Source organism: Notechis scutatus, chromosome 1 (genome assembly GCF_049901735.1).
Source record: "Notechis scutatus isolate UNSWTSFEM ecotype Mainland chromosome 1, rNotScu1.2, whole genome shotgun sequence".
In the NCBI taxonomy this organism is placed as follows: Eukaryota; Metazoa; Chordata; class Lepidosauria; order Squamata; family Elapidae; genus Notechis; species Notechis scutatus.
The window spans coordinates 272,190,587-272,215,988 of NC_142009.1; the positions used below are offsets into that span (position 1 = coordinate 272,190,587).

Consider the following 25,402-nt stretch of genomic DNA (forward strand, 5'->3'; position numbering starts at 1 on the left):
GCAGATAAAGCTAATTGTAGTACCAGAAGAGTACTACATTCCTCCGTTTGCAACAGAATACCCTACACCACCAGACTTGAGATTCTAGGCTTAGACAACCTTGAACTACGCCAGCTAAGATTGGACTTAAGCATAGTACATAAAATCATATGTTACAACATCTTACCAGTCAGTGAATACTTCAGCTTCAACCACAACAATACAAGAGCACACAACAGATACAAGCAATGTAAACCACTCCAAACTTGATTGCAGGAAGTATGATTTCAGCAGCAGAGTGGTCAATGTCTGGAACTTACTAGCTGATTCTGTTGTCACCTGCTCAAACCCCCACTCCTTTACCCTCAAACTAACCTCGATTGACCTCACCCCATTCCTTAAGAGGTCTGTAAGGAGCGTGCATTAGTGCACAATGGTGCCTACCATCCCTGTCCTATTGTCCCCAATTATTAATTCTTATTTCTTATATTTAAACTTATGTTTATTCTTATTTCTATTGTATTGTAAGCTTTTGATAAAATAAATAAACACTTAACTCTTACCAAATACAGTAATACATTCTGAAAGTGTTCAGTAGACATTTTAGAAATTATTGAATCCGATAACCTACAGAGGAAGATGCTCTTGCTGTGCTAGTTGGGAATTATGGAAATTGTAGTTAAACTGTTCAGAAGACACCAGATGGTGACGGGGTGAATTATGTAATGAAGTCCTCAGCAATAATGCAGCCTAATAATTAGTCCGGGAATCAGATCCGCGTTCAAGAAAATGTGGGGGGGAAAGTAATAACTTGTTCCGTAATTTTCTGGTCAAGCTAAAGCAATACTTGCTCTCAGGGGTAGCCGAGTCTTCAGCTCCAAGCATAAACAGCACTGCAATATTTGCTTTGAACTCGGTGTTATTTGTTTCCGAGTAAATATGTATAGAATCAAGCGGCACTAGGAAGAGCTTCCCTTTTTGCAGCAAATTCCCAAGTCACCGGTAAATTAAGGGATGCTACCGTGCAGATTAATTAATTGCTTAAATTAACAGTTCAAGACCTATGTCAAACAATTTGGGTACCTCGCAAGAAAACGAAAAGGTACATGCCACACAGTACCGGGTATTTTTTTTTTAAAGCTTTAGTGTAGCTGGAGTGATTTTAATTAACGTTCGAGGCCACCGTTTCAGAAAACAGAAGCCCAAACAAATCGAACTGAGCCACAATTGCCGTACAACATGGCAGCGCCCTGAAGCGCTTGTATGACAATACACTTGTACGTTCCGCTCTGAAGGGAAGCCCGGAAGTCTTGCTGTGCCAACGACTAGGGTTTTTTTCCCTTTCGCTGCTGAAACAGGTAAGCGCTTTTTATTGATAAAGGCGCCGTCAGAGGAGGTTGGGAATTATTATTAGCTTGAGGACTGTAGGCAAGATATGCTGGATGTATGATTTCTTTTTCTTTAGGTATGGGTAGTAGTTTCCCCTCTTCCGGGATTGTGATTATAAGGCAGTACAGTTTAGCAATTATTGGATCTTCTTGCTTTCTGCTTGAAGCCTTTTTCTAAAGGTGTTAATATAAAGCTTCCAGATATATAATGGACTTTATTCTAGTGAAGTTTACAAGATGGAGAAACTGCTTTTTGTGGAATCTCTCGCGGTATTTCCCCTGTTGATGAAAATAGGAACATGTTGTCATCCAAAGATGTTATTACTTTGCTTTGGTTCTCTAATGTGGCTCACTTCACAACAATGCTGAGGATAATGGAAATTATTCAGTATTTTGGAGGCAGTAGTCGCTCCCAGTGAAAAATCTTCATTACTACTGCCAATCTGCTATGTAGATGTATTTCTAAGGGAGAGTGTTGCAAGAACTGAACACATAAAAGTAAAATTCTGCCTTTTGTATAAATTTTAAAGTTCCAAATAAGTTATATATCAAGGCTGAAAAGTGGTTGCAAAGACTACTGTGGTTTGTTTTACTTGTACATTTTTAATGTTTGACATTGAAATGGGTCATCTCATGCCTCAATAATACTGTTGACGATCAAGAAATCTTAATGATGAAGCATATTGATCAAATGTGGAGCAAATTTCTAAGAATAAATAAATATTTAGAAATATAAAAAGTAATTGTTAAGACATACTTTTTATATTTCTAAATATTTATTCTGCTGCATTCAGTGATGGGAAGGGGAGGGAGACCGTATTCATTTTTTGCTCATTGAATCTGCACACAAATGGGAGCGGAAAAAAAGTTTGCAAAGTGTGTTTATTACACTTGCCTTTCCTGTGAGACCATAAAAATGTACATGTAAAAGTGTTGTTAATCACTCATTCAGGCATTGACATAGCTCACACATTGTATACAAAATTATGTTGCACATTTCAGTCCAAGATATGAATTTAAAACAAGATTTACTGACACCTTTCACTATGTGTCACAACTGCATCAAATCCTATGTCAGTCTATATTTGTGTTGGGTTTGTAATTTCCATAATTCTTACCAGCATGGATTGAAAGATGGTGCTGTAAATAATGTCAGAAGCTGGGGTTGTTTGCAGTATGGCAGTTTTCTTCTTTATTTTTTATTTATAGAGTTTTAAGAAAGCAGCTAGGTGTGCAGAAAGCTTGATGAATGTTTCCTCTGTAATAAATCATATGCCTTTTCCCTGGTATGAAGAAAGAAATATTTTAGGGAACAGTCTGTATATTTTACTATAGTTGTACCACTATAAATTTTAAGTAATTCTGTTTATGTTAATGCAGTTGAGGAATAAATCCACTGAAACAGAAAATGTGACCAGCAACAAAATACTACTGCCTGTCCTATCACTTAACAAGACTGGTCTTTTTGAGAGTTTTGTAATATTTGTAATATGATCTGTAATATTTCACAGCTTATATTGAATAGCATGCTCAGTAATTTGGAGAGATCCTTCCATGAGAGCTGATGAGACGAAACAGTCCTCTCTTTCTAGAGAGGACTATTACATAGAAAATGCTTTCAAAGGTTTGGAAAGACCAAGCAAATATCCTTTCACTTAGAAAGGGGGGAAGAAAAAGTATCAAACTTAAATCTCTGTATATTGGTTTAGACTGCTGTATTCTGAAGGAAGTAGAACCTTGTATATATAGTTTCTTTTTTGTCTGTAATAAAACAACTATTCTAACTGTATTGTGTCTGTGGGCTTCGGGTGTATGCTAATACATAGGTCTGTCCCTTCCGATTGGTCAAGGCTCCCAGGGAGATTATATATAAATTCTTGAGGGACAAGGTGGTTTTGCTACCTCTGAAAAAAAAAAGCAGTCTGTCCCCTCTTAAGAAGCCATTACCAGATACAACAGGTCAAGTTGTCTCCAATTTCCAACCTCTCTGTTGTTGAAACAGATTTTGGGACAGAATGGCAATTAGGATCAGAAAAACAAATCTGGTCACGTTGCCAATTTCAAAAGCCGATACAAAAATTTATGCCACCAGATAAAGACTGAATGCACCAATTATCACATTAAACAAGAGGAAAACCTTCTATGCACCAATTCCACCCGCACTTTTTACAATTGTTTAAACAACAAACTAAAAGACTCAAGGTCCATCCCACCCCTGATAGGACCTAATGGTAAAGACTGCAACGACGACACCATTAAAGCCAACCTCTTTAACACATTCTTCGGCTCAGTATTTGTAAACAGCAATGGATCATGCCCAGTATTTCCTAGCCGAACCACAGACAACTACAATGATCTAATACATATCGATTTTACAGAAGACAATGTTGAAAAGCACTTTGCAATCTAAAACCATCTCTATCTATTGGACCAGATGGAATATGTGCCTACTTCTTAAAAAAGCTATCCACTGCCATAGCCGAACCTCTAAGCATAATCTTTGAAAAATCTTTCAGGACCAGCTCCTTGCCTAACCTATGGTCACAAACCACAGTCATCCCCATCTTCAAAAAGGGAGACCCTAGCCAAGTTGAAAATTACAGACCAATCTCCTGATGCTGCGTCACCTGTAAAGTCATGGAATCAATTATTAACCAATCCATTATCCTCCACTTAGAGACAAACAACCTACTCTCCAATAAACAATTTGGTTTCAGGAAAAAACTATCCTGTAATCTGCAACGCTTACACTGCAAAAATATATGGACTACACAACTCGATCAGGGCAAAGCAATAGACACAATCTACATAGACTTCTGTAAAGCCTTTGATTCAGTGGTACACGACAAACTACTCCTAAAACTAAAATCTTACGGTATCTCTGGACACCTGCATAACTGGATAGAAGCATTCCTGTCAAACAGACAAGAAATGGTCAAAATTGGGAGTGTCATATCAAATTCTGTACCTGTCAATAGTGGTGTCCCCCAAGGCAGTGTTCTAGGACCAACTCTCTTCATACTATACACAAATGATCTCTGTGATCATATTAAGAGCAACTGCGTTCTTTTCGCTGATGATGTAAAGCTGTTCAATACCACAGACAATACTGCTACCCTTCAAAAAGATCTTTACTATGTATCAGAATGGTCAAACAAATGGCAACTTCAAATCTCAACAAATAAATGCTCTGTCTTACATATTGGCAAAAAAAACCAACATCAGAAAATAAAATACAAGCTGAATAGTCAAGATCTTGTTGATGATCCAAGCTCTGTAAAGGACCTTGGAATACTCATCTCTAATGATCTAAGTGCTAGAGCCCACTGTCACTACATAGCCAAAAAGGCATTAAGAGTTGCTAACCTAATCCTACGTAGCTTTTTCTCTGGTAATATCACACTACTAACTAGAGCATACAAAACATTTGCTAGACCAATACTCGAATACAGCTCATCAGTCTGGAACCCACATTACTTATCTGATATTAGCACAGTTGAGAAAGTCCAGAAATATTTCACAAGAAGAGTTCTCCACTCCTCTACTTGTTGTAGAATACCTTATACCAGACTTGAAATTCTAGACCTAGAAAACCTTGAATTACGCCGTCTCCGATCTGATCTAAGTATATAAAATCATACATTGCAATGTCCTACCTGTCAATGAATACTTCAGCTTCAACCATAACAACACAAGAGCACACAATAGATACAAACTCAAGGTTAACTGCACCAAACTTGATTGCAGGAAATACGACTTCAGCAACAGAGTGGTCAATGTCTGGAATACTCCACCTGACTCTGTGGTTTCTTCCCCAAACCCCAAAAACTTTAATCTTAGACTGTCTACTATTGACCTCACCCCTTTCCTAAGAGGTCTGTAGGGGGCGTGCATAAGCGCACCAACGTGCCTACCGTCCCTGTCCTATTGTTTCTTTTATTTTTCTTATATGTACCCATTTCATGTATTCATAACTATGTATATACTTATACCTATTATCTTGTAAGCGATTGACAAATCAAATAAAAAAAAATAGAATCTTGTCCCAGCAGTTCCTGTTCTGCCATTAAGTGAGAATTTCAGGTCATTAACTGAGGGTCTCATGTGGCCATGACTTGCAACTTCCTGCTGGCTTACAACAAAGTCAATGAGGAAGTGTAAAAAAAAACAACACCTTGGGAGTCAGGGAGAAGAGATGCTGCTTAGGGAATGGTCTTATAAAAGAGGGTGTATTCTGCAGATGGTTAATGGGGCAAGAGGCTCAGAAGTGACCTTTTCAAGTTTCTCGAGCTATAACGGAGACAGTGGGAGGCTTGTACTTTCAGACTTGCAAGATTCTTTTAATATAGTCTTACAATAAAGTAGAATTAACACATCTGGTTGTGTTTTCTGTCTGGTATACCTGGTAAGGCTGACAGGAAGATGGCAGAAAATTGCAAGTCCTGGATCTGACAATCCTTTCTTTAAGTGGCTGTACTGAATGCTTGGATTCCTTTTTCTTCCTCATTTGGTCAAGGTATTTGTTTTCTGAGGGAAATCTTTGTAAGCTTTTTGACACTGTATAGTAACTATCACTGGGAATTAACGGGCAATATACAGCGTACAGTTTCATTCTGGAGTGAAGTGACATCTGTTTCAAATTCCTTCTAAACCATTTTTTGGAAGAAAAAAAAGAACTTCCTGTGAATTAAATGGGGATTCTGTTAGACTACCTTGGCAATTTTACATCTTCATATTCACTACACTGAATACTCTTACTACTGCTATTTCCAGTCAATTTGACAACACTCATATTTCATATTAGATCTTGAGTAGCATTGATAACTGGGGCCTAAGGGGCTTCACCTTGTTCACTTCCTTCACCAATATTTCTAAGACACATCTATTGATTTACCTCTTTGATACTATCTGAACATGCATTTCTTCCAATTCTGTGTGGAATTTGAAGCCTATTTGAAGGAGATCAATTTATAAATTGATTTTTCATGTATGTATTCAGAAATGTCCCAATGTTTGAACCCACACCTGATAATTTGTTAATGTTGCTTGTTTAGTTTGGCTTAATTTATTGAATAAAACATAGTTTAGCATAACTTAGACAAAAACATAGGCGGACTTATTTCAGGTGAGTGGGTTCTTCAGACTTATTAATTTTTCTCCACAATTTTTCTTTATTTTTTTTAATTAATGTTATTCTATGTTACTAGATCACTGCATATTACCATTTTTGCAAATATGGAGTAGAAAGGATGATGAAAACATGCCCAGACCAACAGCAGTCGCTGTTACTGTGGCTGCCCTGTTTGGCATTGCAGCAGGAAGTTTAGCTGTCTGGAGGGTCATCCAACGTCGAAAACATAAAACTTGCATTACACCAAACCAAGAAGGAGATGTTAACGAGCAGGAAAAGAAAGATATCTCAGAAGACATTTTTCGTTCATTTTTACCTTCTCCCACAATTTGTTGGCTGGAGGAGATCCTTGAGGCAAAAGTAATAATCGTTTCTGAGGTAGAGAAGTGGAATGAAGTGGAACCTATATTAACGAAAGAGTTGGAATGCTATCCAGTCCTTGGAATTGACTGTGAGTGGGTAAGTCTCAGAATCTATGGAAAAATCTCTTTCACAAGCTAAAGAGAGAGATTATTAATACATTTCTTTACACAAGCGTTATAAGCTAAGACTGAGGGCTGGCTTGGATATCATGTACTCCTATGATAAGTTAGGTAAGTCTGTGATAACATGGTTTGCTTGGTCTTAAAGAGTTCCCCTATCGGCACTAAATATTGCTGCTAGACCCTATCTTTCAAGGCTGGTTTGGAGACTCTTTCCATGTCATAGTGGCCATTATCTTCTCACAGGTAGTGGTAATAAATAAGTGTTTTTTAAAATCCTCACACCAGTTCTGAATTGGCATCTGTTCATACGGCAGTTTAGGTATTTTATAAGGATTCTACATGGAACAGAATTGCCCAAATGTGAATTTCTATCACCCTGTTTACTAGTGATGAACTCCTTCCCTGAAGAGTGGATCCTTTTGTAGAGAAAACTGGATTGTCCTCATTCAAACGTATGATATGGGGGGGGATTGCTCAGACTGGGTTTTCCAGATCTAGCTGAATGTTTACAGAAAAATACTGATACATTTAGAATGTATGGAATGCAAAAAGGCATAACCCATTTGAGCAGCTTTGACATATTGCTTTTAGTCCTGTCTTAATTATTTATTTTTAATACACTACCATACTAGTTTCTTTATCTTCTTCCCATAGAGCTCAAGAGGCTTACATATGCTACTTACATCTGTTCAGAACCAGATTTAGTTTCAGTAATAAGACTGCACCCTTACAATACTTGAGCTTCTGTATAATATACTAATTATTCCTCTGATACGTAGGCCATTCTCACAATCAATCCGTCCTTCCTTCCTTCCTTCCTTCCTCCCTCCTCCCTTCCTGGAGATAGAGTAAGGAAAATGGGTAATTGCAGTGGGTAAGAAAAGAAAAAAAGGGGTACCAGCTGGATGGAAATGAGGCAAGGGAAGAAAATAATTGGAGATGGAAAGAAAGGCAGAAGAGAAAGAAGCTCTGAATAGGCTCCACAAAAGATTAAAAGGCACCAAGTTCTTCTCCAGTTATTAGCCATAGCTAAACTTTACCGACATGCACACTGTCCTTCCGCCTATTTGCTGCTTTTCTATTTTCTATTGCTGATGTAAGATGACTTCTCTCTTACTTGCAATTTTGGTGGAAAAAACTCACCTTCTAAACCTGGTTTAACTTAAAAACCAACTGAAAAACTTATTCTGTACCCAAATTACAGGATTTGCAGTCCTCCTTCCACAACAGAATTACTATCATCAGCCAGGATTTTAAACACAATTGGAAACTGCTAGATCTTTATCTGAAATATTTAGACCTGATATTCTTGGCTTATTTATAGTATGGTATCACAACCTGGAGATGAGAGTTCTTCTGAGACTCTATAAGATGAACAACTAATTATGAACATTCTACAATCAACAGAAGGTTTTCTGGATTATGTAGCGAATATTTAACAGATAATATTTAGGCATAGGGATCAGATCTAGTAATACTTGGTATTACTAAAAATACGTAGAATTGTCTGTGGATTTGACATAATCTAGGCTGCCCAGTTGCTTTTCTTGCCATCACTCTTTTCTTCTGAATTCCTTCTAGGTCTCGGTGGAAGGAAAAAAGGCCAAGCCTGTTTCTCTCTTACAATTGGCTGCTTGTAATGGGCTTTGCCTCCTTCTTCGTTTGCCCCAGCTGACTAGTGGGGGACAAGTTCTTCCAAAGACTTTGCTTGAAGTTCTGGCAGATGGCAAAATCCTAAAAGTTGGGGTAGGATGTTGGGAAGATGCCAGTAAGCTATTTCATGACTATAGTGTAACAGTCAAAGGGACTGTGGACCTCCGCTATCTGGCCTTAAGACATAGGTATGTATCTTTGAGAGGGCAGGTATTGCGTAACCTTGATTTAACAGGTCATTTGTGGTGGAAGTGTGGGCTGTTGTTCCTGAATGACAATAACATTGCAAACTATATCCTTGGGGCATAGTGACATTATTATGCAAATGTAACAAATTATATCATTTGACAATATAATTTCATGAGAATGACTCAATCTATATAGCGGTATTATCATACAAATTATGTTAATAACAGTGAATGAGGGAAATACAATAGAATTTTTTGGTTTGGTATTTTAAAAGTCCCTCATTCACAGACACAATGGATATGTCTCTTGTTATTGTAGGGTGTCTAGATGAAAATTTTGTCCATCACACCCAAAAATCTATTGAATTGAGGTTTCAGCATAATTGTGTTTCTGATTGTTCCTAACATTTTGTTATCCGAGAAGGTTATAATTTAACATAATTTTAGGGCTTTTCATTCTCTAGAATATTAAATGCAGTAAGTATGGAGTGTTGGGAATGTTTCATTGTAAATTGTACCTTATTTATTTTAAATTTTGAGGTACATGTAGGCCCTGTTTACACAATATATTTTACCCAATTAGTTATTCAGCTAGTCAAGTCTGTCTATTGCTAGTTTGTCAGCACACAGTTATACTCATATGTCAAAAATCTTCATTTTGTGGAATACAGTATCCCTATTGATTTCCTCCAGGAGTGCTTGGTATCACAAGGGTCCTTTTTTCCAAAAGGATATTAGCAAGGCTTCATTATGTTACCAGCCCTTTCCACATTGATCAGAAAAGGGAAAGAAAAACAGTTGCGCTGAAAACTAGAAATTCACTTGAACTTACAGCTCTCACTCATTCTAGCTGTCTCTGCTGGCCCTCTTCTTTCCTGGCCCCCTAATTGCCCGCCTTAAAACACCCACTTAATCCCACATGTGCCCTTGTTAAGCATGCTGTACAAACATAAAGCTTTCTCCCATTGTTAGGCAAATGGACAAATTATGAAAAGAACCGAAGAAAAGGTTAGCTGCTGATAATTTAAATATCAAATTCCCAAATTGACAGACAGAATGATGACTTGGTTCCTAAGCATTTGTTTGATGGGATAAAGGGCATTTTTTCTTCTTCTATGTACAACCCTGAAGTAAGACCTTCTCCACAAATGGGCTCAGCCTGAAATCTCTTGCCGAAAAGCTTCTCCAATATTCGCTTGACAAATCTCTACACTTATGCTGCAGCAATTGGGAAGCAGAGCAATTAACTCAAGAACAGGTTTGTTTTCTTTGTAAGCTTTGTAGAAGCAGCTTTCAATGAAGGTAACTCCTGATTGTTATCTGGTCCTTCATTTTGCCAGTCAGACCCCTCTTCCCAATTGAAGGAGTGGTAGGAAGACAGGTTTTCAAAAATGGGGAACCTTTGAACATAGGAAATGACTTGAAATCCTTAGCTAAAATTATTATAGCCCTTTTCTGTTTTAGGGTTGGGTGGACCAAGAGTTAATTCAATGACATAGTGACTTTAATGAAACATATGGAGCTTAATCAGCTGCTTTTGGTTCTATTCTTGTCCTTAATTCCTCCCCCCAAAACAAAACATGGGCTGAAATTGGGCTCTCACTCCCATTCTAGCTCGATTTTGGTGGTGGTGGTGGGACAACAACTACTGCTGTATCCATTTTGCTGCCAGATTCCTGTGAAGAGATCTTGAAGAGCAAATGTGGATTGTTATGCGTGTATTATAATCTCATTCAACATGGGCATTAACATCTTTTGGGGATGCTTCTAAGTAAAATAAAGATGCTATTCTTCATGACGTTCCTTCTGTGAGGTAGCACAAAAGTCTTCTGGTGGATTTTTTTGATGCTTTTATGGCTCAGTACTATTCTGTCATAGTAACAAGTCAAGAAACTCTGACTTTCCTCACATGGTTAGCGTGGGATGACTTAGGAGAAGTGCTTGATGGGTTCCCTGACATCAGTAACTATTGAGAAAAACAACCACCAATCTCTCTCCCTTAGGAAGAAGACTATTGGATGCTCAAGTAAACCAGACAGGAAAAAGGAGAGAGACAGATTTTGATAGATGGCTAGATCATCTGCCAGTATCCTGGCCCTAAACTCACTACTCTGTAGATAGGCATGTGCATACGGTTCTGTCTGGAAAAGCAGGCAACCTATATATTACTCTCTGGTGGGTTTTGTGCCAGGAAAAGAGAATGCTAGTTCCAAACTGCAGCAGCTAAATTCAGATGTACACTGCACCTCCAGTAGTCTGGAAGTGAGATAAAAGTAACATTACCCAGAAGGAGATGGGCAATCTAGAAATGTGATAAATAAACAAACATCAGGAGGGCTTGGCCTAAAAGATGGATAGTGAGGTAATTTTGGTCTATGGTTAGCAGCATAAAAAAGAACTTTTTTTTAAATTTTACAACTAAAATTCATTCTGTTTGTTTTTGGGGATAATTCACCTCGGGTATTCTTCGGTATTTAAGATGCTGATGAATATGTTAAGGCATGCCTCTTGGTTTTCTTCCTCAGATTGATTATGCTGCCCGAGACGCACAGGTGTCAATGGCTTTGTTCCACCACCTGGTGAACCTTCCCTACCCACCTTGTGCATCGGGTGATGGACATGTTCTTCCTGCTTGGGAAAAGGTTCTGAGGAAATGTCAAGGTTTGGTGGATGTACCCTTCAGGGGAAAAAATAATAGCTTTGGTGACGATGAAAACCCTGGAAATGTGGAGCAAAGCCCACAGTATCAGAAACTTTCATCCTCCCCAATCAACCAGCAGGGGAAAGATCCTCGGAAGCACAAAAGGAAGCCTCTGGGTGTAGGATATTCTGCCAGGTAAATGTTCCTTGTATAGTTTTTTATCAAAATGTCCAGAAGATTTTTTTTTTTTTTTGCCTTTCAGCATGGTTTTGATTGCTGGCCAATCTTTTTTTTAAATGCTTTTTAACTTTTCTATATGTAATTTTATTTTGTGGTATTTTATGCCTTTTAATTTCTTGCACCATATCCTCCTTAGGCTTGTCTTTGACCTTAATAAAAGTTAGGTTAGAATAGATTAAATCTCCCCCTCCCCGCCCCCCCCCCCCCCAGTCTTTAAACATTTTATTACATAGATTCCCCATTGAAAATGCACGCCTAAACTCAGAGATTATGCATATAGTGCTTTAGAGTCTGTTTTCCTCTTTTTGGCCAAATGCTAAATGAATTCAGAGTTGGTTTTCTGCTCTCTGGGACATCAGAGAATCATGATAAGGGTTCCTTGAGTGTGGATGTGGTAGTGAACTCTAATGGGAGTTTGTTTGTTTAGATGATTGGGCAGACATTTGCTCTTATTGCTCAGAGTCTTATCAAGTGTAAGATATTCATCTAATCTCTGCATTGGTTCTGTGGGAGTTTATACATACATACATATAAATATATAAATATATATATATATGCTTCTTTTCCCCCAGACTGGGGCTAATAGAGAATGATTGGCAAAGTCACCTGCCTGGCTTTCATGCTTAAGGATTACAAGCTGGGTACCCCAGCTCCTAGTCCTTAACCTTAAATCATTGCACAGCACTGACTCTCACTGAATTATATGCCTTTTTAAAAAAATTCTGTGAATGTTACTCCCTATAAAATGTGCCCAGTTTTAAGACTTTACTTGGGAGTATGTTGAGTTAAAATCAACGGTGAAAGCAAAGGAATAACATTGAGGAGGCAGTTGTTTAACATTTTTAACAGTTGTACAAGTAGTTCTTGACCTATAGCAGTTTGTTTAGTGACTGTTCAAAGTTACAGTGGCACTGAAAAAAAAAAGACTTATGACCATTGTTCACATTTATGACCATTGCAGCATCCCATGGTCATATGATTAGAATTCAGATGCCTGGCAACTGACACCTACTTATGATCGTTGCAGTGTCCCAAGGTCATGTGATCATTTTTTGCAAAGTAAAATCAGTGGGGAAACCAGAATCAGTTAATATTCATGTTACTAATTTAACAACTGCAGTGATTCACTTACAAGCGTGGCAAGAAAGATTGTAAAATGGGGCAAAATTCACTTAATAAATGTTTCATTTAGCAATGGAAATGTTGGGCTCAGTTGTGTTTGTAAGTCAAGGACTACCTGTACTCAGTAAAAGGAAGCATTTATTATGGCCACTAAAAGTCCCAGATTCTTATCGGATAGTGATTGTGGCATTCTTTTGTTTATACAGGAAATCTCCCTTGTATGATAATTGCTTCTTGCATGCTCCAGATGGGCAGCCTTTATGTACATGTGATCGCAAGAAAGCCCAGTGGTACCTTGACAAAGGCATTGGAGGTTTGTGAATCTGTTCTTTTAGAGTCAAAAAGGCCTAAATACAAGCTTGGAAAGAAGTGTGCTCGCTTTTGTTCTCAAGGTGTCCATGCTGTAATCCAAAATCCATAATTGGATAATGCCTTTATTAATACTAACTAAATGACATCGAAAATATGCTGGTTTTCAAGCGCTTCAGTACTCTTCATGAAACAAGATAATAGAAAAATTAGAGCAGGGGTGTCCAACCTTTCACCTTCCCTGGGCCACATTAGAAGATGAAAATTTGGTTTGGGCCGCACATAATTAAATAAAATAATAAATTAAATTAAATTAAATTAATAAATTAAATTAAATTAATTAAATAAATTAAATTAAAATAATAATAAAATAAAATAATTATTAATTATTAATTAAAAAGTATTTATTTTTTATTTTATAATTTTCTGGCCAAATTTTGCGGGGTGGGGGGAGGGGGAAGAAAGCTCGCCCGCCTCACGCCTACCTCTCCTTCTGCAAATGCAGCAGCAGTGGCAGCGGTGGCGGGGCAGAAGCAGCAGCGGCGGGGCAGAAGCAGCAGCGGTGGCGGCAGCAGCAGGAGGTGGCAGGGCGGGACTTTGGGCTGCGGCTGCCCGCCTTTTCTGTTGCTCGCCTCGCCTGCCTCGCGCCTACCTCTCCTGCAAATGCAGCGGCGGTGGCGGCGGCAGAAGCAGCAGCGGCGGGGGGGGCAGAAGCAGCAGCAGCGGCGACAGGGGCAGAAGCAGCAGCGGCGGCGGCAACAGCAGGTGGTGGCGGGCAGGACTTTTGGGCTGCGGCTGCCCGCCTTTTCTGTTGCTCGCCCGCCCGCCTCGCGCCTACCTCTCCTCCTGCAAATGCAGCAGCGGTGGCGGCGGCGGCAACAGCAGGAGGTGGCGGGCGGGACTTTGGGCTGCGTCTGCCCGCCTTTTCTGTTGCTCGCCTCGCCCGCCTCGCGCCTGCCTCTCCTCCTCCTCCTCGCTGGATCTTTCATGAAGGTTGGGGTGGGCGTTGGGCCGCATTACGAGGCAACCTGGGCCGGATGCGGCCCGTGGGCCGTGCCTTGGACAAGCCTGAATTAGAGGATGAGGAAATGAGAAGTCCAGAAATTAGGCTAGGTGGTCGAGCTACATGGTTTTCAGCTTAAAGTAAGTTTTGAGATGTAAAAACAGGCTGTATATGTGAGTTCAAGGTGGCTGTTGCAAATATTAATACATACCTTGCTTTCTGGAACACAGAAATATTAGTTCATCCCCATTCTGCCATGGGAAGGGAAAAGCATGTAGACTTCTGGCCTGATTGATCTTTTTTAAAAAACTATAAAATAAAAGTTTAATTTTAGGTTTTAAACCAAATGTAGCTTTTATTAAGAGGGTAAGAGCCCCATTGGTACAAGGTGCTCAAGACTGACTCAGCCTTCCATCTTCCTGAATTTGGTAAAATGAGGACCCAGATTGCTGCGGGCTATATGCTGATGTAAACCACTCAGAGAGCAAAGCACTATGTAAAGCACTATGGGGCGGTATATAAGTCTTAAGTGCTATTGCTATTTTACATTTAGGTATACTTGTTCGATGGAATCAGGATGTTCATTCCATTTGTTTCATTGAGACTGAGGCTCTTTCTACTGTTAATACCTGCCTTCTAGCCATGGGACCCCTATGCTCTTCTCCCTTTTTCTTTCCATTGCTTAAAATGGGATTTATTATCTCAGTTCTGTTTGAAAAAAGAGAGGAGAAACATGGGCAGCTGAATCATCCATAGATCTAAGGTTAAACAAAAGAGAGAGAGCTACAAATTTGGAGGTTACCATGGAAAATTAGCAAATTTTATACATCACTTTATACCTCAAAGCCTCTAATGTTGAAGTTCAATTATATGTATTGTTATTTATTCATTATTTGGAGCAGGAGTGGGTGGGGTTCCCCTCCCCCATGTTGTTGCTAGGACTCTTACTGCACTAGCCTGCAGACTAATGGGGAGGGACTTTGACATTGCAGATCAGCGACATCTGGAGGGTCACAGTCTTTGAGAGCATCAGAGAACAGGCATTAATATTCTCTGGGTTTTTGTGTGTGTTGTTATTTCAGAATTAGTAAATGTGGAGCCATTTACTGTGAGATTAAAGTTTGAGCCCTCTGGACGCCCCGAATCAACTGTGGATTATTACTTGATAGTCAAAGAAAATCTGTGTGTTGTGTGTGGCAAAAAAGAATCTTATATTCGGTGAGTTGATCAAATTACTGAAAGGTCTTAAGCTTCTTCCTACCCCATTATGTTGTGTTTAAGAAATAAGAATAGCATTAAATCCAATGAACTTGTAGGGATATCTTTGTAAACATACCGAAATAAAACTCTGAGTATTTCAGTGGTTGCAATATCAATTAATTTTTAATGTGCCATAAATGACCAAGATCAAACAACATCAACGTTAGTACATCTGAACTTCATAAGTGTCATAGGATGATGAGCGTATGAATAGAATAGAATTATTTTATTGCATATTGTATTGCATATTGACAAAGTTTACAAGTTCCACTCATGTTTACAAACTGCTGCGTTCTCTTCACATATTTTGGGTTGCAAGTAGTGCCGTAATTATTTGTAATTGTTTGCTATTATCATTAACTGTCTAGAACACTTTTTTAGTGGAAAGAAGTATAAATTAAACTGATAGATGAACAATGGAGTTCTTGGTGCACCCTGAGCTTGGTTGTTTACTTGCAGAAATTTCATTATCCAACTAAGTAACATCATCAGTGTAAATGAATGGGGTTTTACTGCCTTTTTATATACAATTTACTTGCTAGTTTTGGTGGGGGTATAGTTTTCTCTTTGATGGTTTCTTGATCAGAGTATTATTTTCTGCCTAATTATTTAATCTGGTGCTGATCACTGCTTATCTAAATATGGGCTGCTGGAGGGGATGTGTCTTTTTGTTTCCTTCCTAGGAATTTAATTGTTTCTTTCGAATGATGTCTAAATGTGGTTTATTAATTTATTAGTATGGTTTATATGTCTATTGGATGGCTGATTTAATGAATTCTAAGCTTACATAAATTCCATAGCATTTTGGGATTTGGCTTGATCTAAGAATAATGGACACTATAGAAAACAATACCTGAAGATAATGAACACTGTGAGACAGTTTGTTTAACTGCTTTCATTAAAAGCCAAGCTGATAATGATATTCTCCAAACAAGCATGTTCCATAGCTATAAAGTAGTCATCAAGATTCTCTCTCCTGACTCAATTTTTTAAACATATTCTTCCCTGCACTAATGTTGTGTCATCTAGGTTATAACAAATTATTTGTAAGCTGTAGGTGTTGCACAGCATCCTACACTGTTTCACATTACCCCAGAACATTTACTGTGATCTGGACCTCTAACATCCTATCTTCAGCTACATCAGTCTAATTGCAATTATGAAGCTGAGATGGGGATAATAAGATTGCTTTGTGTCAATTCATATATTTGTGGCTGTGAGGGGAGTTATGAACTGTAGACCTCAGCACAAAGCAGGAATGAAAATTTGTTCCTGTAAAAGAGCAAAAGGGGACTATCAAAATTTAAATAGGAAGTGAAAGAACCTATCAAGGAAGTTTGCTAGTTTAACCCACCTTTTTTTTAAACCATGATTTGCTTTGTAATAGCTCACAAGTAATCATGTTTACATTTCTGCCCTCCAAAGCTTTATTTAGTAATTAATGCAAACCACTTTGCTATTGAGAAACACAGAAACAAAATAGACCATTGTAAGGTCATTTGGCAACACCAGAGAATAACATGCTTCCGCCATTACATTAAAAGAAAAGCAATGTATCTTGTTCTAGCTAAAATAACTAAGGGAGCTAGAAACCCTAAAAGCTGACAATAAAATATGCATGGTAACCAAACACAGGAAGATGAATAGAGCAGTGTTTCTCAACCTTGGCCATTTTGGGAAGTGTGGATCAAATGGACAAGATTGAGAAACACTGGTTGACTCTACTGGAGTAGAGTCTTCATTAACAAAACAGTGAAATCTTTTGAGAACTGTGAAGTGAGCCCTGTTGTATTCAGTGGCGGCTTCTTCAGCTGACCCAGCTGAGTTGAGGCCTGATCAACCTCATGGTAGAAGAGCGGCTGCAGGCTCACTGGCACTATGGGTGATCTGCTCTCAAATGCTGCTGTTTCCTCAACAGAAAGAACATTGTACCTCATGAGTACCGGAAACACTTCCCCATCCAGATGAAAGACCACAATTCCCACGACGTGCTCCTTCTCTGCACTGCGTGTCATGCGCTGTCTAATTACTATGATAATCATCTCAAGCAACAACTGGCCGAAGAATTTGGTGCCCCTATTGGTTGCGAGGAGGGCGTTCGCTTGCTCGAAGATCCCACCCGCAGATTAGTCCGCTCGGCAGCTAGAGCACTTGTGAATGCAGACAGCCTGCCTGCTGCCAGGAAGGAAGAGCTGTTGCAGCTGATCAGGGATTACTTTGCATCCGACACGGTTTCCCCAGAGATGGTGCAGGAAGCAGCTGGACTGGAAACCAGGTACAGTGTCTTAGTTTAAGGGTAGATTAGATTAAGATTTAGATTAAGATACTTGATTATTGCCTGCTTGTTTGCAGTGTTTTCCAGGTTTCTGCTTCCTGGGCCCACTTATCCAACTTTGGAGAGTGCTAGTGGTTTGGCTTGGGGAAATGTGTTCTAGGGGTTTGACTTGTAGTAATGAGTGGAATTCCCAGGGAAAAGTGAGAAACTTAATCTGAAGTAATGAATAGGTTCAGACTATTAAGAAGATTAAAAAAGTTATCATGCTTTCCCTAGGTGGCATCAAACAGGGACTTACTTTCTCTCTTAGATCTTCAAACAGTAAAGTAATATTCCCCAATGCTTCCATTTGAATAACTATTGACGAGAACAGTTTCAGCATGGCTGGCTCTAGCCAGTGAGCCAATTCGCTAAATCCTTTTCCGAAGGCATTCAGTTCCATTCTTCTTGCCATCTGATATTCTGGCACCTGCAATTCACTCAGTTCTCATTGAGCTGTTTGAGGATTTCCCTTCAAGAAAATCCTTAATTGGAAGTTTTTGTTTATTTATTGCACTCCTGTAAATATTTCCATCTTATTGACAATTCCCTCTTGTGTAGGAATCCTGCTGTTTAGCTATATAAAGAATCATATTGGGACAAACATGTATGTATTGCACTTCCAAGATTCCTGGTTGCTGTGGTATCTGAAAGGTTCTAGATCAGAGGATGCTGTCTAACATAAGATTGATTTTCATGGCCTTCCTAGCGGGATGATGGCCTTTGGAAAATGCTCAGTGTTTTTATTAACGATGCTTCTCTCTTTCATTCTACTTCCTCACTGCTTAGTAAATAGGATCGATGTCTCTAATGTTCTCGAGACTATAAAGCCCATTTTGAAGTGATATAACTATCAATAAATCTATCTATATAAAAGCGAAATACCACTCAAGCATCATCACAAAATCTCTAGAACCGTAAAGCCTACAAACTTGAAATTTGGCACGTATGTTCCTCTTGGCTTCTAGGTGCTCACTAAGAAAGGATTTTTCAAAATGACCATCAGAGCATTAGTATTTTGTATATTAATATTAACACGCTCTGATGTTAAGGAATTTTATTCCCCCTCCCCACCCGAAAAGAAATCTGTTCCAAATGCAAAACACAGAGGAGAGGAGTTTCAGTTTCAGTTTTAGTTTTAGTTTCACAGCACCAAGCAGCTTTAGTACAGAACAGTTGAGCTAAGCTACGCCTAGGCTCCTTGCTGTCTCCTTGCTCACACAGCAAATACTGTTTCTGTTTCCAAACAGCCCTCAACTCTCTCACACACTGATAGGACGCTAGCCAGATAAATACCAACGGATGCTGACAGGCAGAGGCACAATGCCCCTCCCCTTATTTTCCTCCCCAAAAACTTGCCCGATGAGAATAGTTTTTGTAGTGAAGCATGGGTCCCAGGGGTGGGATGCTACTGGTTTGGCCCGGTTCTATAGAACCGGTAGCTCTGAAGAGCAGCTGACACTGAACTGGTTTGGTGCAACGACCTTTTGGTCGTCTGTTTGGCCCACCCACCCCGCCCGGACTCTTGGCTGTCCTTTTATTTCCTGCTTTTTCAACCTTAGCTGCTTTGCACAGCAAAACGCACTCTGACTGAGTGGATCCCACCCCTGATGGGTACCCTGCTAGTAATGAAATAAATGGAAATGTTTGGCATCCTTCAAGCTTTCCCAAACACCTCCTTTGTTCATCTTTTTTTTTTCTCCAGGATTTTTAACGAGAACTATGTGCCACATGGCTTGAAAGTGGTTCAGTCTTTTGCGCAAGGGGGCTTATATTCTCTCATGGGGCTGGAGAAACGTTGGCGCCAGCACTTCTTGGATGTCATGCAGCCCAAGCGTCTCCCGGCACAATGGTCTGTTGATCATAATCACGACAAGTTAATCAAGAAATACGGGGAGGCTCTCCAGATTGAGCTTTCATGAAGATGAAATGATGAAACTGGAAAATATAAAACTCAGACCTACTATTTTCCTTCCCGCCCTCACGTTGGGATTAACAAGATTCCACCCAGACGGTTACATTGCGAAGGAAATCTCACCAGCATTGCCAGTGAAAACTATTTTAAGCTAAAAGGCGGTTTTTAAAGTCTTTTTATTTGTTTTGAATTACAATTTGAATATTGGTTCTATAAAGCTCACCATAGCCATATCTTCTTAGTAAAGGCTTCTGTACATATGTCGACCGCTTCTAGCCTTTCAGATGCTGCTTCTGAATTGCAGTGCTACACTCTCCGTTGGTCTTCATTGACACAGAAGACTGCATGAAACATCTGGAGACTTTCAGGTTCCTATCTCTGTTTTATCTTGAAGGTGCCATTAAGAGGGAAGAAGAGCATGAGGTGGTGTTTTTTTTTTTTAAAAAGTGGATTTATTTGTCTAACAGCCATTATATATCACCCAAAGCCCATATTTAGCTATTAAAACTCGTGTTAGACCTGTCCCAGCTTGGTCCCTCAGGAAGGAAACACTCCCAACTCCGTTTGTAGCAAAAAGGTTACTTTTACTAAAAGCCAAGTGATTACAGTTATACAAAGCCAGAACTAAGAGTTTGTGTGCAAAGATTCCCTAGTTAACTTTCCCTTCTTGTGTCCCATCCCCCTGGTATCACCCCCAATGTCCATTCACATTCGAAGAAAATGTTTTGGTAATTATCCTTATTACGGTTGAATGAATGTGACATTCCATTCCCAGGACCACAGCCTCAGGATGTCTCGGGACTGCATGAAGATCACTTTTGGTCTCCCCTTTCCTTGTCTTTCCACAGCCCCCTTCCCCAAAAGCTCATGGCAGTCTGGCAACTAGCAAAGCACAATTGTGAGTGAAGGATGGCAACTCTGACAACTCATTAGATAATTTTGAAGCTGTCCTTATCTCTCACCTCATCTACATGTGTGGCCCAGTGGTGGGATTCAATGTTTTTTTTTTTTACTACGGGTTCTATGGGCGTGGTGTGGCTTGGTGGGCGTGGCAGGGAAAGGGTACTGTAAAATCTCCATTCCCTCCCCCCTCCTGGGGGAAGGTTACTGCAAAATCCTCATTCCACCCCACTAACCTGCTTTCCAGCTCCGTTCTCCTGTGCAGGGCAACAAAAGAAGACTCAGCCAATCAGCTGGGACTTGGGAGGCAGAGAATAGATGGGGGCGGGACCAGTCAGAGGTGGTATTTGCCGGTTCTCTGAGCTACTCAAAATTTCCACTACCGGTTCTCCAGAACTGGTCAGAACCTGCTGAATACTACCTCTGGTGGCCCAAGGATGAAGAACAAGGGAGCCAAAGGCTTCTTTCAATCTTTTATTGTTTCCTGTGTGGTGGAAGTTTGCATTGTTTTAGTTCTATTCTGCTGGAGTATAAAATACACACACAAAAAATTCAGTGGAAAAATTTATTATATTCTGAACTCAAAAAGTGCCCTTTTCCAATTTAGCCTTTTCCCTACATTGTGTATCTCTGATCCTCTACAAAAGAACATTGAAATTGAAATTTGTGTTGGTGCCTGCTTCTGATAGGATCTTTACAACTTGGATGAAATAGTTTTTACTGAAGTGCTGAATCTAGCTGGGCATTTACCACCCTACATTTTAAGTAGATGCCAATGTGGTAGAATACAATAACTGGGAGTATGTCTTTTGATATTATCTGGTACTCATTGAGCTGGTGGAGACTGACCAAGTGGCTAAAAGATTCCCTGAGACATCACTGCTGTGACTTCTAACTTGGATTCATGCCCTGTTGACTGATTTGGTCCGTGAAGAAGATGAAGGTATTTGGATGCGAGAGGTGAGGATGGCTTCCTTGAGAGAGCTTCGGATGGTACTAGCCTTGAAAAAGGCAGTCCGGCCTTATTTGACACTAGTGCGCTCTCTTCCAACTTCTCCTAGCTTCAGAGGATCCTAGATGAAGCACATTATCGAGATCCCATTTACTGTGGATCCAGACCTGTCAGAGGAGAGACATAACATTGTGTCAAGCTTTCAACAGGAGAATATCAACCCTGCAAAAAAAAGGATTCATGAATCTCATTAGTTAAGTTTACTCTGAAGAAAGTGAAGAGCTAATATAGAGAATCTTAGGAACCAAATAAACCCCAAATTTAGCCTTTATTTATTAGTGAATGTATTTATTATTAGTGAATTCACTAGGGCAGAGTCTCTACATTTCTAAGAGCCATGTGAATCTCTTGTTTCCGGAATGCCAGGCTGAAGATCCTTTGAGCTTCCTTCCCTTTCTTTCCCAGACCTGGAGAATTTACATCTAGTCACTTTGGTGGATGTTTTATTTAAAGGATAGGAATACAAGAAGTATTCTTCTGGTATAGTACAGGTGATACATTCAGCAACTATCTTCGTAATCTTTTGCAGTTGCAACAGTGATGAAAAAAATAACTTTATGACTAACCTTAGCATTTAGGACAAGGGTCTTCAAACTTGGCAAGTTTAAGACTTGTGGACCAACTCCCAGAATTCCTGAGCTAACATGACTGGTTGAGGGATTCTGGGAGTTGAAGTCCACAAGTCTTAAAAGCTGTCAAGTTTGAAGATCCCTGATTTAGGACTTTCGCAGGTGTGCAGAGCAAAGGAAAGGTGAAGTAAAGTCATAAACAACTGAGGTTTCACTTAGTGACCACTTTTCTTAATGACCAGGCTACCGGTCCCAATTGTGATTGCTAAACAAAGAACTACCTGTTCATCCTTTCTGGTCTGGTTAGACTTTTCATGGTATCTCACTGGGCCACCTTACTGGGGGTGGGAGTTGCAGGCACCATTTTCCAGTCATTCTATTCCTTCTTTTAAGTGGATGGTTGGTTCTAGTCAGTAATGGTAGGGAGAAGAAAATCAGGTTGGTGGGTTAGGGAAGGGGTCCCCACCCCAACCCTCAGACCACGGCCCGGTACCAGTCCGTGACTCATTGGGAACTAGGCCACTACCAGTCCACAGAGCTGGAAAGATTGGGGACTGCTGGGTTAAGGGATGATGGTGCTAGAACTCAGAAATGGGCCTTAATACTAAATACTTGCTCCCTGTTAGCACTTTTACAAGGCAGCCAAGACTATTTTTGGAACAGGAATTTGGGTGCTAAGTCTCTTAGTGTTCAACAGATTGGGTGGCTCCCTCTATTCAAAAAGTACTGTTTTTTGTTTTGTTGGTTTTGATATTTCGTCTAAATTGTCATAAGTTAGGGATAAAAGAGCTTGTAATAAACAAATAATGAATAAATAATTAATTACCAATGTTTGCATCTTTCATGTTGCAAATAAATTAATATGTCAAGGAAAAACTTATAATAGGAACCCTTTGTTGGATGGATATCTAATTTTCTATATGCTACTGGATTTTAAAAAAATATAATTGCTTTTGGTCATATAAGCCCCAATTTGTTATCTGATGTTAATGCCTATTCACAGTTTAAACACCCATACCTCTTTTGAAGTGTTGATGCTGACAAAAAAGAAAGGAAAAAGTTCAGTTGAAAATTATAATTGAATACATGGAAAATACAGAGATGGCTCTGTTCTTCCCAAGCAGATATTCAGCTGCTGTCAAAAGCCCTGAGAGAAATGCCATGTGCGAGCAGTTGGGACAGATAATCTTGGAGGGTCATGACAATACTATAATGCCTTTGTGAGCGATCTAGCCTTTTCAAATTTAGTGCTTCTGGGCCTTGAAGTTTACCAGAATTGTACTGACATCTGAACTGATGAAATGCTGCGTGTAATATTTGATTATTTTTTTCTAAAGGAAGAGAAAAAAAAACCCACAAGGAGATTATTGGAGAAAGTTACTTTGTAGTGTGGGTGCAGAAGATGGTGATAGAAAGTGGTATAAATCTATTATTCTCCATACTCATAACTCATTGTAAGGTCTAATGTAAATATCCTGCTTTTTAAAATGTGCTACTATAGATTTCATTCATCATCAATATTTTTAAGTGTCTTAATGTTCTTTTTAAATTAAAGCTTTAAAAACTATACACATACTGGTTTATTTTTTCCTTTTCGCTGGATCCATCACTACCCAATTTGGATGAAAAGAAGCTTTTCATGAGAACAGAAAGGACACTGCTGCATCCATAGCTGCTCTAGGTTTTTAGGATGGAATAAAACTGTTTTACACAGAACTATATGCATGTACTACTTCATATATTTTCAAAGCCAAGAACAACACAGGGTTTTTCCCCTCACCAAGACAATATTAGAAGCACAAGATTTATTCCAGTTCCTCTGCTTATCTGAATGTTGATTTTGGTTTACCTTCAAAATTTGGTTTCATCTTGTTGCCAAGTGTCCTATCAATGAACCACTAGATGGCAGAATTCTACAATGAATGCAAGGAAAAATCCAGACATGAAAGGAAAAGGACATTCTTCTCTGGTCTTGGATACCAGAATAACAGAATTGGAAGGAACCTTGGAGGTCTTCTAGTTCAGGGGTCTCCAATCTTGACAACTTTAAGACTTATGGACTTCAACTCCCAGAATTCCTTAGCCAGCTTTGCTGAAGTCCACAAGTCTTAAAGTTGCCAAGGTTGGAGACCCCTGTTCTAGTTCACTCCTCTGCTCAAGCAGAGTCCCCATACCATTTCAGACAAATGGCTGTCCAATCTCTTCTTAAAAACCTCCAGTGTTGGAGTACCCACAACTTCTGAAGGCAAGCCATTCCCCTGGTTAACTATTCTCACTGTCAGGAAATTTGTCCTTAGTTCTAGGTTGCTTCTCTCCTTGATTAGTTTCCACCCATTATTTCTGACCTTGCCTTCTGGTGCTTTGGAAAATAGATTGACATCCCTTCTTTGTAGAATCCCCTCAGGTATTAGAACACTGCTATCCTGTCTCCTGTAGTCCTTCTTTTCACTAGACATACCTAAGTTATTTTTTTTTCTTCGTTTTTCATCTGCCAGGCCACACTCAGTTAAGCGTATGAGATCTGGCTGCTAAGTTGGTTGTTTGAGAGAAGATTCTCCAAATATGTGTGGAGGGGAGGGCTTTTGACGAGTTGATAATTTCCCCCCTTAAATTCCATCCTCTGAAATCAAATAGTCCTCTCAGATTTATAGACCGACATTCCTATTGCCAATTTAACTGTGGAAGTATTTAGCTTTGGTCTCAAGGAGTAGGAAGGAGAGAGGAAATGATCCCTCAGCCCAGGGACAGTAGAAAGTGTGAGAAAGAATCCCAAAACAGTGCTACCTTAATTGTGTCATATTTTAAAAAATGGGTACAAGTGAACCTTTATTTACCATCATGATCAGGACAAGAACTTCCTCCTCTAAGCGATGCTAAGTTACTAAGCGAGTCGCATTCAATTTTACAATATTTTTTTTGCTGTGGTTAAGTGAATGACATGGTCATTAAGGGAATCTGACTTCCCTCATTGGCGTTGCTTATCAGAAGTCCCTGGGATGATCATAAATGGCAATCGTGATCTTGGGACTCGGCAACTATTGTAAATACATGCCAATTGCCAAGCACCCAAATTTTGGCACATGACCTTGGGGGGGGGAAGGTGGCAACCGAGTACTGGTTGTAAATCCCTTTTTTAAATTGAAGCTTACCTCAACTAAGAAAGATTTTTTTCAGATTTCAGAGAGGTTTTCCAAATTGTGTTACTGTGATTGATTGGTTGATAGATAGATTGATCATATGTCATCACATCAATGTCAACTCTTAGCAACCACACAGATACACTTTCTCCAGGA

At 39.5% G+C, this 25,402-nt stretch overlaps 1 protein-coding gene across 1 annotated transcript; it reads left to right on the forward strand.

Moving 5' to 3' along the window:
- Nucleotides 1–1,276: 1,276 nt before the first annotated feature.
- Nucleotides 1,277–23,678, forward strand: EXD2 (exonuclease 3'-5' domain containing 2). Its single transcript, XM_026671125.2, has 9 exons — nt 1,277–1,337; nt 6,575–6,957; nt 8,565–8,824; nt 9,956–10,082; nt 11,350–11,660; nt 13,034–13,140; nt 15,222–15,357; nt 17,318–17,674; nt 19,419–23,678. Exons 2-9 carry the CDS (start codon nt 6,628–6,630, stop codon nt 19,633–19,635), a joined length of 1,845 nt encoding a protein of 614 aa, XP_026526910.2. The 5' UTR covers nt 1,277–1,337; nt 6,575–6,627; the 3' UTR covers nt 19,636–23,678.
- The last annotated feature ends 1,724 nt before the right edge of the window (nt 23,679–25,402 follow it).

Excerpts from the sequence above, each read along its gene's own strand:
- EXD2 (XM_026671125.2), top strand. The coding sequence starts at position 6,628 with ATGCCCAGACCAACAGCAGTCGCTGTTACTGTGGCTGCCCTGTTTGGC. Across the intron at positions 11,661-13,033 it reads GGTGTAGGATATTCTGCCAG|GAAATCTCCCTTGTATGATA; the intron begins GTAAATGTTCCT and ends TTGTTTATACAG. Across the intron at positions 15,358-17,317 it reads AAAAAAGAATCTTATATTCG|AAAGAACATTGTACCTCATG; the intron begins GTGAGTTGATCA and ends TTTCCTCAACAG.